General features: G+C 35.3%; 1 protein-coding gene across 4 annotated transcripts in view; it reads left to right on the top strand.

Moving 5' to 3' along the window:
• The window catches only part of STX7 (syntaxin 7), a 55,186-nt gene that overhangs the window by 24,250 nt on the left and 12,340 nt on the right, over positions 1–18,596 (top strand). For all 4 annotated transcript variants that reach the window (XM_025381796.1, XM_025381794.1, XM_025381797.1 and 1 more), the window contains exons 3-6: positions 13,275–13,344; positions 16,566–16,659; positions 17,339–17,476; positions 18,317–18,369. In XM_025381796.1, the coding sequence (XP_025237581.1) occupies positions 13,275–13,344; positions 16,566–16,659; positions 17,339–17,476; positions 18,317–18,369 (355 nt within the window). The remainder of the gene's footprint in view (positions 1–13,274; positions 13,345–16,565; positions 16,660–17,338; positions 17,477–18,316; positions 18,370–18,596) is intronic.

Genomic DNA, 18,596 nt, shown 5'->3' with positions numbered 1-18,596 from the left:
TTTGTTTCTTTTAATATTTAGGGTTTTTTTTCTAGTCCTGTTTTAAATATGTCACTTACATGCAACTACTAGATACATATCACTGTCACATAGTAGCTGACTCCTCCCTCCGAATTATGGGCTATAACTATCTTGTGTCAATTGATATTTGTCATCTCTACAGTTCTTATAATTATATCATAGATTATTAAGTATTAGCACTCAAGTATGGTTCACATTAGATAGTTAAGAAATGTAAATAAGAAGCTGAACACTTAAAAAAAGTGACAGAACTCCCCTATAAGACAGCTTCAAAATATATGGAGCAGAAGCTGACAAAACTGCAAGGAAAAATAGACAAAGCTGCAATTATGGCTTTCAGTACCCCTGTCTGAATAATTGATAGAACAAGTAGATACCAAATCAGGATACAGAAGATTGAAAGTACTAATCACCTTGATAGTGACAGCCATTTATACAACAGTCTATTCAACAACAGCAGAACACACATTTTTCTCAAGTGCACCCAGAACATTTATTAAGAGAGACTATATTCCTGGCGTTAAGCAAGAGTTTCAGCAAACTTTAAAGATTCAAGTCATACAAGATCTATTCCTTGACTACAGTGAAATTAAATTAGAACTCAGTAACAGAAAGATCCCTGGAAAATCCCCAAATGTTTGAAAACTAAACACATTTCAGATAAGCTGTGGATCAAAGAGAAGGCCAAACAGAGGAATTGGAAAATATTCTGAACTGAATGTAAATGAAAGCATCATATATCAAAATTTGTTGGATGGTATTAACTCAATACTTAAGGGAGCACTAAACACCTGCATTAGAAAAGAAGACAGGTCTCAAATCATGACCTCAGTTTTCACACTAAGAAATTTAGTAAAAACAACTGAAATTACAAAGTCAGCAGGAAAAAGGAAATTCAAATCATAGTGGAAATCGAAGGGGAAAAAAAAAATCAATGAAACCAAAAGCTATTTCTTTGAGATCAATAGAACTGATAAACCTCTAACCAGACTGAATATGAAAAAAATAGAAGAAACAAATTACTGATATCAGGAATGAGATGATCTATTACAAATTCTACATATTTTTATATGTAAAAATCTATACATATTTACATCTATTCCGTACATTACAGAATCTGTCATTTATTTAAAGGATTTTTTTTCCTTTGAAATGGTTTTTATTTTATTTATTTTACTTTAAGTTCTGGGACACATGTGCAGAACGTGCAGGTTTGTTACATAGGTATACATGTGCCTTGGTGGTTTGCTGCACCTACTAACCCGTCATCTAGGTTTTAAGCCCCACATGCATTCAGCATTTGTCCTAAGGCTCTCCTTCCCCTGCTGTCCATCCCCCTACAGGCTCTGATGTGTGATGTTCCCCTCCCTGTGTCCATGTATTCTCATTGTTCAACTCCCACTTATGAATGAGAACATGCAGTGTTTGCTTTTCTGTTCCTGTGTTAGTTTGCTGAGAGTGATGGTTTCCAGCTTCATCCATATCCCTGCAAAGGACGTGAACTCGGTTTTTTTGTTTTTTTTTTTTTTGTGGCTGCAATTAAGGGAATATTATAAACAACTTTATGACAATAAAGTTCACATCTTAGATGAAATGGATAAATTCCTTGATAGACACAAATTATCAAAGTTCACTCAAAATAAGTCAGTAACCTGCCTGGCTCTATATCAAGCAAATTGAAATTACAACTTAAAACTTTCTCACAAAGAACCAGACTCAAATATCTTCACTAGTGTATTCTATCAAATATTTAGCTAATTGTACACAAACTGTTTCAAAAAATTGAAGACTTCATTTTATCAGGTCAGTGTAATCCTTATATTGAAACCAGATAAAGACAGTAAAAGAAGAGAACACTAGGCTGGGTGCAGTGGCTCATGCTTGTAATCCCAGCACTTTGAGAGGCCAAGGCTGGTGAATCACCTGATGTCAGGAGTTCAAGACCAGTCTGGCCAATATGGTGAAACTCTGTCTCTACTAAAAACACAAAAAATTAGCCGGCAGTGGTGGTGGGCACCAGCTACTTGGGAGACTGAGGCAGGAGAATCGCTTGAATCGGGAGTGGGAGGTTGCAGTGAGCTGAGGTCACGCCACTGCACTCCAGGCTGGGCAGAGTGAGACTGTGTCTCAAAAAAACAAAACAAAAAAACAGAAAAAAAAAAAACAAAAAAACTACATATCAATTTCATCTCATGACATAAATGCAAAAAATTTAAACAATTTAATCAAATCCACCAATATTTTAAAAGGATATAACAAGTGGAGTATATCCCAGGAATTCAGGGTTGGTTTAATATTCAAAGAGCAATCAGTGTTGTTCATTATATTAACAAACTTAAAAAGAAAACCTATATAATCATCTCATTAGATGCAGAAAAAGTATTTGAGAAATTCTACTTCCATTCCTAACAAAAATTATCAGTAAACTAGGAGTAGAAGTGAACTCTTTAACCTGACAAAAGAGCATCTATGAAAACTTACAGTGTCACACTTAATGGTGAAAGACGAATGCTTTCCTTTATAAGATCAGGAACAAGACAGGGATGTCTGCCCTCACCACTTCTGTTCAGAATTCTACTGGAGGATCCAGCTAGTGCAGATGGATAATATAAACAAATAAAAGGTCTTCACATTGGGAAAAGAATTAAAACCATTTGTGTTCACAGACATAAATGTCTAGAAAATCTGATGGAATCTACAATTTAAAAAAAATCTACTAGAACAAAAAAGTCAATTTAGTAAGGTTGCAAAATATATGATCAATGTACAAAAATAAATTGTATTTCTCTATGCTGACAATGAGCAATCAAAATACAAATTTGAAATTTAAAAAGCTGGCATTTACAATAACATCAAACATTATGAAATACTTGGGGGCAAAATAAGTGAAATACTTGAACACTGAACAATACAAAATATTGCTGAAATTAAAGAAAACCTATACAATTGGGAAGATATACCTTGATCATGCATCAGAAGACAGTATTGTGATTTGAACGGACACTTCAACAAAGAAGATATTCAGATGGCAAATAGCACATATTTGCCATCTCAACTAAGGATGTTTGGATACTCAACATCCTTAGTTATTAGGAAAATACAAATTAAACACACAGATACCACTATTAACCTATTTGGCAAAATTTAAAAGACTGAGCGTACCAAGTACTGGAGAGGATGTTGAGGAACAGAAGCTTTCATACACTGCTGGTGGAAGTGTAAAATGGAACCGCTTTGTCAAATAGTTTGGCTGTTTTAAGAAAGCCAAATGTAACACCTATTGTACCATCCAGCCATTCTACTCCTGTTTATTCACACATAAAAATTAAATATATGCCGATATAAAGACTTGTAGACAGATACTACTAGGAGCTTTATTTGTAATGGACAAAAACGGGAAACAACACAAAGGTCCATCAATAGGTGAATAAACAAATTGTGTTGTACCATCCAGTGGAATACTCAGCAATAAAAGGAATGCACTATTGATATACAGAGCATGGATGAATCATAAAATAAGTAGGCTAACTTAAGCCAGACACCACACTTTTTCAAAAAAGAGTAAATACTTTGTGATTTCATTTATATAAAACTTCAGAAAATGCAAAATAACATAAAGCAACAGAAAGCATGTTAGTGATTGCTTGGTGATGAAGGGAGGAAGCAACAGATATATGCAGGAGGGAGGAAATTGCAAACTACAACAAGGAAGCTTTTGAGGGTGAAGAATCTAATAACTGTCTTAAGTGTGATGATGGTTTTACAGATGTACACATATGTCCAAACTTGTAAAACTGTAGTTTATATATTTGCAGTTTGTCAGTTGTACCTCAATAAAGTGGCGTTTTAATAAAACAATGTTAATAAGAATATTCTTATTAATTCATTTCTGACCTTCAAGAGAACAACAGACTCTGTTGAACTCTTGCTATATCCGGTACACGGTGCCTACCTGTACTGTTCTTGGTTAAAGTTTATGACAACTGAGAAATAGGTGCTTTCTCACTGTTGAAGCAGTTATAGCTTGGGGACATTAGGTAAATTGTCCAGGGTCAGCAGCCAGGAAGAAGTGAGATAAGGTTTCCAAATCAGGCTTTCTGGCTCCAACTGTGCCTGCTGGCCAGCCTTCAATTGTACTTCTTCCTCAGTGTGATGTGGCTAAGTCTGTGTTGAAATCTCAAAGTCACTTGTCCAGGGATTTTACTAACCATTATTTTTTTCTATGTTTGGCTGTTACAAGTTGGTTATTTTATGTTGAAAACAGATGTTTTCTGCTAAAATTGAAGACAGCTATTCTTAGTTATTTGGAGACAGTTCTTTGAAGGTACTCTGTGTGTGTGTGAGGTTGATCTGCCATGCCGCCACAGCCTGGCCAGTCTCATTTGTCAGGCAGCATCCATTCGCTGGTGAACTCTGACAGGTGGTAACATTATGGATTAATAGCCCCTGATACCAAATTCAGCCTACAATTTTATGACAAATATTCTTTACTGTAAAGCTTTTTTTCTTAAATAGTCCACTAGATGGCAGCAGATCCATGTGGAATAGAATGGGTCTTCATTGCTGTAGATGAAGAGCCAGAAATGGGACACTGTTTTGTTTTTGATGACCCAGTAGTGCCTCATTTTCGGATGTGTAGGAAATGGTATTCTTTTTCTGTTATGAAAAAATGTAACATACTCTTTGAAGTCACGTCTGTGGAAGTGAGTAGTGGTACAGATAGTTCAAAATTGTAGATAATGCAAAAATAATTTTTTCTTTGTATTCTCATAGAGACACATGTTGATTTAATCCTATCTGTATGCATTAGATGAACTTTTCTTCAAGAAACTGTTTATGCTTAAATAATTCTTTTTATGGTTGGAAAAACTGCAGCTTGTTTCATGAGTTTTTTTCTTTAATTGGACCTAGGCCGATCAAAATAGAAGATGACTGTCCTATAAATTCATAGCACCTAAGGCTAGATAATGAAGTGAAATCCTACAGACTGGACTTGGGAGAAAATAGGAGGATTATTTATTTTTCCAGATCACCATACTGCTTGTCATCTGACTAGAAACCTCTTATCTCCCTTTCTCTAAGCTTATTTTTCTCAAGCATTTTTGAATATGGTCAATTGGGGTGTGGCAGAAGATCCTGTGAACCCACATATCCTACTATCCATGCCTTCTAGAAGAGGAAGAACTTAGGAGATAGCCAAAAACCAGAGAGTCATAAAATAATAGAGTGCTAACAATATTTTTGCAGCAAATATGCTATAAAAATGCTTATCCAAAGCAATGAAAACGTATTTTGTTTCTAAATTAGTATAAGAGCAACAGATGAAAATGAAGTACTCAAGCCAACACCTATGATGGGTGAATAACATATTCTGAGAATTAAAGAAATTCAACTCAGTGTACATGCATGCATGTTCAATGGAAATTTTGTAACATTGTTAAATATTTTACTAGATAGACTTAACAATATAGTGACTACAGCAGATCCTCCATTTCCGTGGGTTCTGCATGGATTCAACCAACCATGGAGCAAAAATATTCAGAAAAATTTAAAAAATAAAAAATACAAATAAAACACAGCACACTATAACAATTTACATATCATTTATTTTATATTAGGTATTGTAAGTAATGTAGAGATGATATTCAGGAGGATGCGCATAGGTTATATGCAAATACTCTGCCATTTTGTGTTAGAAACTTGAGCATCTGTGGATTTTGTTATCTGTGGGAGGTGGATGGAGGGAGGCATGGAACCAATCCTCTAGGGATAGTGAAGGATGACAGTACATTCAAATAACATGCCAAGTTGAGTTTTTAAATACAAGGTTTTAGTAATTTTTAATAATTGAGGACAAGGACCGGCCAACTTTCCCTGTAAAGGGCGGACACTTTTAGACTTTCTTGTATTTTCTTTTTTTTTTTTTTTGTTAACCCTTTAAAACTGTAGCAACAGTTCTTAGCTTGGAAGTCTATACGAAACCAGGTTTCAGGCTCTACGGGCCATAATTTGTTGACCCTGGTGTAGGAGGGTAATGCTAGTTGTATATAAAATGAAGTCTCTGGAATCTTGGCAGTTCATAAAACCCGGAGAAAGAGCAGGCATTTCTTTCTTGATCACTTTCAGCTGGAAGAAGGACCCTTGTGATCCACTGCCGGACCTAAACTTACTTTGAGCACTGCTGGAAACCTCTAAACATCTCAGTTCAACTCCTTCAGTTTACTTTTTCAATCTAGACACACTTATTTTTTCTTTGTTTGCTTTGTCAACTGTCACACACCTGGATTATGAAATAATGTGTTTTAACGTCTTTTACTTTCAGTTCTTTTAACACACTGAAAAAAGTTTTTTGAAAACCAAGAAATCTACATTCTAACCCTAGCTCTTCTAATAAATAGCTATAGTTGTTGGAACAATTTAGTTTTTCTGTCTGGTTCTCAGCTTCTTTGTTTATAAAATAGGATTGAACTAATACCATATAATATTTCTTCCAAATTTGATTTAGTAGTTTCAGATTTATGTTTCTGTAATCCCTTTATCACCTGATCAGATGATGCCTTTAATTGATCCTCAAGTGTAGACCTGCTCAATTTAAAGGAACACAACAAATTAATGTTGATGTTCAACAGCCCTCCCATTGTGCCTGGTACATAGTAGATGCCCAGTAAATGTGTGTCGAATGAATCAATGAGTGAATAATAAATGGGCATAACTACCTTTCTTAACTCTCCATTTATTTATGCTTTATGTTTTAGAAATACATATTATTATATAAGTTTTGGTCTTTCCAGTATTCTTTTTATGGTTCACTCATAAAACTATTCATTGAGGGTCAACAATATGATAAATTCTGGAAATACCAAAATGAATAAAACTTAGTCTTTGCCTTTAAGAAGTTTGCCTTCTAGTTAGGGTGACTAATAGGTATTCTGATCATTTCAGTGTATGTCTGAGTATGACATTAGAGGTTTGAATCTCCAAACTGAAATGTCCTGTTTCTTACCCTTCAAACCATTACAAATGCCACCTTCATTACAGCTTTTTGGATTGTTCTCCAATAGAACACATATATTATAATATAGGTCATTGTTTGAAACATTGTTATAGCATTTGTTGCTGCTGCTCCCTCTGAGTTTATATGGTGTTTGTACTTTCTTTTTGTCCTTTTCTAGATTGTATGCTGCATAAGTGTAGGGGGACTTGTCTTCCATTTCTATTCATGAGAAGCAACTCGCTCTCATTAGTTAAATGCATTCTATTAGGCAATAACATAATGGTTGTTTTCTAAGGGGCTTCATTTTATGAGACATTGTATTATCTTAAAAAATTGTTTCAGAGTGACAAGGAGGTTGTTAGTGAGATCATTTGATTTTTAAGAAATTTCAGTATCTATAAAACCTAAATCTACAAAGCCAAAAGCACAGAGTAAATATAGCTTTTGATTATAACTAGATTGTTAGTAATAGCGACTAATACTTTCATTATTAATCACCTGAATTATAATGAAGGTAAGCAGTGTTCAAAGAATCTTAAAACAGTTTTGTTGCTTTGACCATCAGTTTTTTTCCCCCTCCAAAGACTGGCTCTGTGATGCCACTTCTCAGTGGTCATAATATTATAACCAAAAAGATCCCAGTGTAATAGTAGCTTTGGGTATTAGGTGACCCAAAATAAATTTCACTGTAATTTATCCCTTTTGTTTTCTACAGTGAATACACTTCCTTTTTTTGTACCTAAGCTTAAAAACAAAAGCTTCTGCCTGACATACTGCTGCTATCCCTCATACAACAAGAACTCCTTTCCCATTTCCACAGAAAGGATAAAACAGGTCTATTCAGTTCCTGTAGCCAATGCCAAATCTAGGGGGTGATTTCCTGTGCGCTCCTCTCTTTCAGCAAAACTGAGCAGCAGTATCCCTTAGCCTGTGGAACAGTGTCTCCGTGTAACCACAAACAGTACGTTCTATATATAACAGTGGAGGAAATAGATAGGGAAGGAGACAGACAGTTAATATATCTAAATATATACATTGCAGAACAAGAGAAAGAATATTGGCAGGTCCTCAGTTGCCACTCTACAGCTGATCACAGGCTGCAGTTTGTATTACTATTTTCCTGTTATAATAACCATTCCACGTTCCTCTTGCTTTCTTTCAGTATCTCAGCTGTTTGGGATAACCCAGATTTTCATCCCTGGGTCCTTGTTGCTCCTGCTCACAGGCTATGCGGTACTCACTTTTATGATTGTAGATGACAGTATTATCAGGTCCCCTCCAGTTCATCTCCCTTTTACTTGTGTATGAGCATACCCCAACTTCTGCTTAATAATTACCTCAGTCAACATACTACCTTGTCCCTAAATGACCAGTTGTAGTCTTGAAAACGTGATTGTTTTCCTCACTTGGATATTGTCTCTAAATCATCTTGAGAGATGGAAAAAATTGTACAAAGGGATAATTAGATGTAATTGTGAAATACTGCACTTTGTCCTCTTACTTCCCAAATCCAAGTTTCTTTCTGGCTATAGGTGAAACAGCACCCTGGAGTGCTGGTTCTTTGAGACCATAAAGATCCTATAGGACAGCACTTCAGTTTCCCAAGATGCTTGTCTCCCAGCTGGTGCCAGGATTGAGTCTCAGTAGGCCATAAACATTCTAGAAGTCCAGCAGCTTCTAGATAACAGAATGCATGGCAGAGCAGTGAATCCCATTGTCCTTGATTTTTTTTCTCTGTAATTTCTTGATCAGAAGCATCAGTGTGTAGAACACCTTGATTGTGACTAATAGGTGGACTAGGAGTCTGGTAGAAGCATGGGGTGGGGTGATTGGGGACGGGCGGCAGGGGGCGCAGTGGGTGCTTAGAGGATGCATAACAGAACCCAGAGTAGTACCATTGGAGTGAATATAAAATTCTGCCTCCTCCAAAATGGAAGGAGCACAGTTATCTTGTCACCAGCTAGCTGGGTCAACCCTCAACAACGTCAGATCACTAGTTTGCTTTTTATTTTTAAATTAGCACATTATTCAAAGTGTTTGTAAAGATAATTAGCCATAGGAAATAAAATGGGTAAAATCATCTCTGTAGAGCATATGGATATGCATCTGGGAAGTCCAAAGGATGAATGAAAACATTAATACAAAAAATCAAAAATAATTTACTACTGTATAACATGAGATTGCTATTGTTGCAAATTGGTATATGGCAATGCCCATGGTCATGTCCACCTGAGTAAGGGGAAATCCATATTGGTGAGCCTCCCTCTGGCTTTTGTTCTGACAACCATTGCTAGTTTATTATTTCACTGAACAAGTGCTTCAGGAGTTGGGTGAAGGATAGGCTGACTGACATACGTAGAACAAAATGTAGAAAGGCTGTACCAACAAGAGAACACCCAATTCATGGTGAACAGCTTGGCTCGCTTGGTTACCTTGTACCATTGTGTACTCTATCCAGGGCTCAGTAGCAAGGCCAGAATGAGTCCTCGAAAGGATGGTTTTGCGCCAATATTCTAAGGGACCCCTATGTTTTTCCTATTGGGATTTGCTACTAGTTTTCTTCAGTGCCCTGAAATTACACAGGCTTGGTGTACCGTTGGATTAGCTGAGTCATTAAAGCCAAGTTGTAGATCTGCTTATACCACCACTTGAACTCTCTGGATGGCCTTTTCTTTTTGGGAGTTGAAGCTGAAGCTGGTAACCTTTGGGTCATTCAGTAAAGGGTGGAAGCAGCATTAAAAAGTCTGTTTCTCATTTGTACTTGAGTCTACAAAGAAAAGCACTTTGCAGAAGTATGTCAGTTATGTACAGATTAATTCACGAAGATTTTTCACTGAGGAAACACTGCCCTGTATTTTCATGGCTTTATTTTCTACCTGCTGGCTTACTTATGCTTTGCAGACATCTAAGAGTACATGTTGCTTCCTGCTTTTCTGGTCCTAAAAGCAGATGTAACCAGTCTATTGGACTAATGTAGTGTCCTGTAGGAGGAGATGATCCATATCCTTGACAACAAAATTGTAGTACAGAGATTGAGAGTGTACATAACCATGAGATAAACCTGTGAAGGCTTGCTGATGTCCCATCCCATTGATAGCAAATCCTTCCTCATGTTCTCTGTCTTTTAGGATAGAGCAAAAAGTGTTTGCCGTATCAGCAGGTATATACAAGTAGCTAGAGATTGTGATGCTCTGTTGTAGTACATCCATCACGTTTTGAGGAACATTGCAGTTGGAGTCACCACCTGAATAGCTTTTGCTAGTTGTCATGAGCATTAGCCTTCTGCATCCTCCAGATAGACCAGTTAAATGGGAATGAGAGGCATGTCCACTCCCTGCTCTTTCTGTCCTTTGTGGTGGCATTTCTGAGTAATTCCCAGGGAACAGATAATGCCCTTGGTTTTATTGTTTCATTAGAGTGGGTCCCCAAGGAGTTCCAGTGATTTCTTTCTTCCATAAGAGCCCTTACTTAGGGAGTATGAGTGAGAACTGGGGGTTGCTGAGTACATCTGTTATCTCTTCAGAAACCGGAAATTACCACATGGTGGAACTAGGCACCCACTGGGCCTGTCAGAATCTATTTCTACTCAATTCTTTCATTGGCTGAGTAATTTTATATAGCATTCATGTAGTGTACTTGTTTGTACTTTGCAAGATGGATATGCATTTCAGTCCTTTTTGTGCTATTCGGTTTATTCATGAATATTAAAGTTCCTATTCTTGGCTCATTTTTCTTTTTTTTTTTTTGTTATGCTTTAAGTTCTGGGATACATGTGCAGAATGTGCAGGTTTGTTACATAGGTATACATGTGTCTTGGCCCATTTTTCTACTGGATTGTCTGGCTTTTTCTAAATTATTTCTAGTTATTGACTATTGCTCCCTCTTTCTTATATATTATGTAGTCTATACCTTTTGTTTTTAAGGCTTTTGATTGCAATTATATCCTCAACTGCTTTTCATAATTTTTACCAATCAGAAATGTGAAAGTTTAATTATCAGTGAAGTTGAAATTTTGTTATATATACATTTGGCTTTTGTAAATTGCAAGATTATAACCTTTGTCCATTTTTTATTGGGCTGTTTTTCTGTTACTAAAAATAACTACCACTGTAGTTTAACCTTTTTCCTCTTCATATCCTGCAGTTACTGTCTCCCATGTGTATACAAACACACACTTACATAAGTACTTGTGATATATGTACACATTTTTTATATAACATTTAACAAAGTTCTTTTATGTAGTCAAATTTGTCAATATTTTCCTCTGTGGGTTTTAGTTTTGTATCATCCTTAGCTAATATTTTATATCTCTTACTCCAAGATCATATATAAGATGATATGATAAAAACATTTATATTTCTTATAGCAGTTTAAGATTTTCAATTTTACTATTTAAATTAATGGTTTATTAAAAATATATTTTGCTATGCTGGGAGGTAGGGTTCTTTCTCCCCCGCCCAAATGGTTAGTCAGTTTTCCTGGTGTCATTTATTAAATAATTTATTTTTTCTCACTTGCTATGATTTTTTCCTAAAGAACAATAACCCTTTAGAGTTGAGATAAACACCTGCCAGTAGTCTATCGATGCCCATACTACAGTTTGTATTATCAATACACTATAAGGCAGTTCAAGAAAATCTGTTGAGGTTGAGAGGGAATATATAGCTAATCACAAGCAGCCATAAGTTAAACACAGCAAATAAAATTTGTTCATCTTATGAAAGGAAAAATCAACTCCCAAAAAGCAAAAATAAATTCCTATTAAATTAGCCAAATGCTAACAGTTACTATATGCTTTGATTCCTCTCTAGTCTTTCTGTTTTTCAGCTTTGACTTAAAAGCAGTGTTTATTACTTCATTCCCAGTGACCAAAACTTATCCTGCATTTTGTAATACTTTATCGTTCCCTTGAGCGTGTAAATAATGAATATTTTTAAAGCATTTAAGCTATATAAGTAAACCACTCATTTAAATAAAAAGGGGGGGGTTAGATTGTTAAGAGTTCTTTGGATTGTCAGATTATTTCTACTTGACGTTTTATTTATGTATCATGACATTTTATTTATGTCCCCACACACATAAAACTATATAGATCCTCCCCTTTTGTGTAGAGCCTTTAAAAAAAAAAATTGCAATAGTTGTAGACTTCCCGATTGTGAGTTTAACATGACTTTTAAGCCCTGCGCTTCTTATTTTAAAATTTTTAAGTATTCTAAACCTCACAAAATATATATAAAAGTGTAGTACAATGAACCTTTCATCTGGATTCACCAGTTGTGAGCCGTTTTCAACTTCTGTTTAATGTGTTTTTTACTTTCTGTATTCAAATTTCTCCAATTGTCCCTACGATTCTTTTTATAGTACTTGCTTTTTCCTGATTCGGAATCCAGTCAAAACTCATACAGTGTCTTTTGGGTATTTTAATTCTTTAATTTAGAAAGCATCCCTGTCTTTGTCAACTTTTTTCTTCCCTTTTTTGACATTGACTTCTTCAAATGCTCAGGCACGTTATCTCATAGATTGTCCCACAATCTAAACTGGTCTAATTTCTTTTTGTGATTAGATTCATGTTAAATATTTTGGCAAGAAAAATCCATAGATCATATTGTGACTTTCTCACTGCAGTATGTCACAAGGTTCATAATGTCAGTTTTTTCCATTCTCACTGCTAAATTTGGTCATTTGTTTTCAGACAACAGATTTATATATGATAAAGTTATGTCGTTTATAATTAATGTCATCTGTGTGGTGGTAATTTAAGTTGTGTGAATGTCCTGTGATTTTAGCAATTTTTGATGATCTTGCTAAAATCAGTTATTACATGGATAATTGAAAAATGATTTTTTCTAATTCTATTCCTTTCTCATTTATTAACTATAACTTATTTACATTATATTCTAATGAAATGTGTAATCATTACTTATTTTCCTCACAATTTTTATGCTAGTAGCATTGAAGTCTGTGTGCCATTGTATTTAATATCCTAATGGGATAAGGAAGAAGATGGTATTTTGGGGTCATAAGTGCATTTTCACAAGTTAACGTTCCCACACAATTTCCTCTTGAAAATTAATTCATTTTTGTTACTAATTAGATTTAAGTAAACCGTTTATTCTTTTTCCCAGTTAATATTTTCTATTTTCATCTTTGTTTTTCTGTCTGTTTTCAACTGCCCAATTGCTTGTACATATTTTTAACTCATTGTTTCTGTTGCCTTAACTTTTGTGACAATTAATACATGAATTTTCTATTATAATAGCTGTAGAAATACAAAGAACTCTGAATCAACTTGGAACACCTCAAGATTCACCCGAATTGAGGCAACAGCTGTAAGTATCTAGTTAAACAAATAAAAGAGAAAGGAAAAACTCTATTGCTATTATTCTGTTGCTTTTACAATATGTAGTGTTATGTTTATTGGAGGAAGAAAATGGAAAAACAATGGAGTTTTTCTCCTACCTTATCCATACATTTGTTCCAAGCTTTTGTGTAGATTTTTCCCTGTCTGGAGTAGGAAGGTGTTTGTATTTTAAAAATCTGGCAGGCCGAGGCAGGCGGATCACAAGTTCAGGAGTTTGAGAACAGCCTGGCCAATATGGTGCAACCCCATCTCTACTAAAAATACAAAAATTAGCCAGGCATGGTGGCAGGCTTCTGTAGTCCCAGCTACTCAGGAGGCTGAGGCAGGAGAATCTCTTGAACCCAGGAGGTGGAGTTTGCAGTGAGCCGAGATCACACCACTGCACTCCAGCCTGGGCAACTGAGCAAGACTCTGTCTCAAAAAAAAAAAAAAAGAAAAGAAAATTCTTTGATAGGCTTACCCTATCAAAGCAGAATTTCTTTAGTTGCATTTCTTATAGTTTTTAGGTAGGTTGTTTTTGACAGCCGTTGAAAAATTATACTCTAGTATCTCAATTTATGTGATTTACTTTCCATAGCTAACAATCCCTGCAGTCACCAGAGTTTTATTTGGTTTAGATCCAATACATATCCAGCTACGTGAGCTGTCTCCCCACAAGTTTATACCTACATCTTTGAATTTCAGAGAGCATTAGCTTCCCTTTAAAAAAAAAGTTATAATGAATTATGTAGTACATATTCCAGTAAATTAATATGCTGCTAGAAGACCAGCAGTCATAGCAATAATATCTTGTCTGTGGTATGTTATGGATTTTACAGAGTATTTTTACATATTTTCTCATTTAAACCTTACAGAATTGGAGTAAGAGAAATAGACCAAAAGAACTGTTTCCATTTTGTTCATGTCTCTTATGGGTTTAATGAGTTACCCAATGTCATTTAAAACTTAAGTCTTAAATTTTATTTCAGTACTGTTACAGCTGTAAATTTCAAGTCACATAAATCTAGTAAGCAATACTTCTAAACAACATTAACTGTAGAGGGAAAATTGCAAAGAGAATGATATTAAAAGATAGGTAATAGGAATTCATATTTTTAGGAAGTACAATTTGAAGAACTTACAATTATCTCTAATTTATATTTTATTTTTCCACAGTGGGTAAGTGTCAGAATGGTAAAAATGCTCCAAGCCACAATTCATTAAACTAAATTAAAATGGAATAGAAGTACATAATTCATAAGAGTTCTAATATTTTGATAGAGTTAATAGTGAAGATTCTGAATATATATCCATAGTCACTCAGAATTTTTTTTTTTTTTTTTTTTTTTTGAGGCAGGATCTCATGCTGTCACCCAGGCTGGAGTGCAGTGACTTGATCACGGTTCACTGCAGCCTGGACCTCCCAGGCTCAATCGATTCTCCCACCTCAGCCTCCTGTGTAGCTGGGAATACAGGCATGTCCACCATGCCTGGCTAATTTTTGTATTTTTTGTGGAGATGGTGTTTTGCCATGTTGCCTGGACTGGTCTTCAATTCTGGACTCAGACAGTCCCCCCACCTCAACCTCCCAGAGTGCTGTGATTACAGACATGAGCCACCATGTCCGGCCTAAGGTCTTCTTTTTAAAACTTTGACTATATTATGATTTCCAAAGATTTACAAAAATGCATTAAAGATAGGGTATTTGGTAAATAGAGATAGAAATAGATTTTAATTACCCTTTGTCAGCCAAATACAGATCCCTATTCTTAAGCATATTCTTATACAATATCTCATTATTTTAAAGGACCCTAAGTGTGACCAGACCATATTTAAAATGAGATGAAATGTATGAGAGGTACTGATGTTGTAATTTGTAAAACATCACAATATGAGCTTTTTCTTTAGTGTCATGTTTTCAAATTGGAAATCTTTTCCATTTATAAGCTAGCTAGATAAAATATGGATATGTAGTCAGCATTCTGTATCCATAGATTGTATGTCTCCAGATTCAACCAACTGCAGGTCAAAAATATTCAAGAAAAAAATAACAATACAATAATAAAAAAACAAAAACTGAACTATAAAATATGGCAACTATTACATAGCATTTACATTATTGTATTGGGTATTACAAATAATCTAGAGATGATTTAAAGATATGGGAAGATATGCATAGATTATATGCAAATGCTATACCTTTTTATATCAGGGACCTGAGCATCAACGGATTTAGGTATCCACAGGGGTCCTGGAAGCAATCCCCTGCAGATACTGAGGGATAACTATAATTTACTTCTTTTATTTATTGTGTTCCTTCCCTTTACAAGGAAATGCTATTATTTTTTCCAGCGCAAACTTAAATAATAGTAAATTTGTACCAATATTGTCTCTTTCCTTTTTATTTTTATTTTTTGAGATAAGAGTTTTCCTCTGTTGCTCAGGCTGAAGTGCAGTGGTGCAATCTTAGCTCACTGCAACCTCCACCTCTCATGTTCAAGTGATTTTCCTGCCTCAGCCTCCCAAGTAGCTGGGATTATAGGCATGCACCACTGCACCTTGCTAATTTTTTAAATTTTTGGTAGAGATGGGGTTTCGCCATGTTGGCCAAGTTGGTCTCAAATTCCTGGCCTCAAGTGATCCTCCTGCCTCAGCCTCTCAAAGTATTGGGATGACAGGTGAGAACCAGTGTGCCTGCCGCCACCTTTTTTTTTTCTTTTTTTAAGTATCTATAGCATATAGAGAATAGCATCTATTCACATAGAGAAATAAGAGAGGCCAGTTATAACTAGATCTGGGAACTGGGCAAAGTCTAAGGCAACAAATGTTTTCTTGCTCACCTGACCTTCCAGGTGTGAGATGCAGATTAAGGGCTGCCACATCCCCAGTATCTCAAACAAAGGATCAGACATCCAACAGTCTCTCCTTCAAGTTCCCTCTGATTTGAGTCATCTGTGTTTCTAAATGGTCATTGATACTGATTTCTCTAAGCTCACCTACCCTGTGTCAGTGAAGAACCTGACATGTAATATTTGCTCAATATTTATCAAAGAATAGGATATGAAATTTTTTTGATAGAGAAAGTTGAGAGCCAGTTTATGAAAAGGCAATTTTTGTACAACTCTTTGTCAGTGTTGATTCAAATGACAGAGTTGTAGCTTAAAGAAGTGTATTAGTCCTTTGGTTGTAATGCGTGCTTTCTCACTTTAGGCAACAGAAGCAGCAGTATACTAACCAGCTTGCCAAAGAAACAGATAAGTACATTAAAGAGTTTGGATCTCTGCCCACCACCCCCAGTGAACAGGTATCAAGCTTTAAGACACATTGTTGATGCATTGAATGTGAAAAAAACCAAATACGTTGTAGGATCTTTGAACTGTTACGCTAGAAAGGAAATTATGCTAGAAAGGAAATCAAAAATAATTCTGTTTGAGATTAGTTCACAGAACACAAAACTATATTTAATTGCTCAGGTAGTATCCTGTGGTTCAATAAAGCAAAAATTATTTCCATGCATTTGCCCTGACCCATAATTAAGTAAGTTCTCAGAAAATGCTTCCTGAGTAATTATTTCCTGACCTTCCGGGGCTGAGTGCGTGGAACATGCAGGCTCATTCAAGATGTGAGGTGTCCTGGGGGCACATATTTATTTCCCTGCTTATTTAATGGAAGTTATTACTTACCTAAAAGTATAAGGCTTTATTTGCCTGAAAAGGAATTACTTTAAAATAGCCTCATAATAATGAGCTAGTTTTTAGCAGCATGAAAACTTGAGGTGAGAAATCCAGCATAATGGGTCTTTTGCCTCCAGTTAAATATGCTCGGTATTTGACATACTGTCAGAATGTTGTTGAGAGTTAATCCGTAAGGCCCTGTTATTGGGGAGCAAGTGAAAACTTCAGGATTAAATAAAGCACTAACTACTGCAAACTGTTTTACTTCACAGCTAGATTCTAGTTGGCTTTTTCTTCTCTTTCCTCTAGCGTCAAAGGAAAATACAGAAGGATCGCTTAGTGGCAGAGTTCACAGCATCACTGACAAACTTCCAGAAGGTTCAGAGGCAAGCGGCTGAGCGAGAGAAAGAGTTTGTTGCTCGAGTAAGAGCCAGTTCCAGAGTGTCTGTGAGTATTTTAAAAGACATTCTAGAAACGACCCTTACTTCCTAAGGGTCCTATCAAAGTCTATAGTAGCATAATTTTTTAAGTCATAAAGATCTGTGAATAACTTGGAAATCAGCACTTGAATATTCATTTTTATGCTTTTCTGCTCCATTTTTGGAGAAGATGATAATTATGTATTACTGTGGTTTTTTTTGTGTGTGTCATTGTACAGAAGATTACAGACTATATAAAAATATAGAGACGTATTTTGTCAAAAAAGATGAGGGATCAAACCCTGAGTAGTATTCTCACATCGTCTTGGTACGGAGGCTTTCTGCTTGTGGACACGCTAGTATAGAAAGCACTTTCCTCCTGGATTACACCAAGATGACGGAGATGAATGGCGCAACTATGTTGTCTGAATATTGAAAATGAACATGAGCCTGGAGAAAATAAATGAAAGGAAGCTTTACAATAGAATTTTGAATTAATTTAATTTTAAATTCCCTTACAAACTATCACGAGTTTTCTTATTCATTAACATATGGATTCCAAGACTACATTAAGCTTTAACTAAATAATACTTATTTGACCCTTGAGAATGTTTAGTGTTTGTCTACTTAGAATATAAAATTACTTATAATTATGTTATTACTTGAAGCAGTTGACCTGAAAAATTAGAACAAGAACTTCTTTCTCTCTCTCTCTACACACACCACACACACACACACACACACACACACACAGAGAGAGACATGTACATAAATCGTTTAGATTATTAGGGAAAATATGAGTGTTTATTTTTTCTCATTTTTGCTTTCTTTGCCACTTCTCATTCCATCCTGTTACTAAATCATTCAGGGCGGTTTTCCTGAGGACAGCTCAAAAGAAAGGAATCTTGTATCCTGGGAAAGGTAAGAAATACAAAACATTTTTCAGATCAAAAGGTAATTTTTCAAAGTTTACACATTAAGGCCCCTGGAACAGAATTAAAGCTTTCAATATAAGTTGTTTATATGTTGAAAACAGAGTAAATTTGAAAAAAAATTTAATTATAAAGTATTTATCATAAAATATATAAAATTTTCCAAATAAATGTTTATGGACTTAATTAATAATATAGACTTTCCCTTACATGAGG

This window comes from Theropithecus gelada, chromosome 4, assembly GCF_003255815.1.
Source record: "Theropithecus gelada isolate Dixy chromosome 4, Tgel_1.0, whole genome shotgun sequence".
NCBI lineage: Eukaryota > Metazoa > Chordata > Mammalia > Primates > Cercopithecidae > Theropithecus > Theropithecus gelada.
The sequence above is the reverse complement of the archived record's forward strand: the minus strand, read 5'-3'. Positions and strand labels throughout refer to the sequence as shown.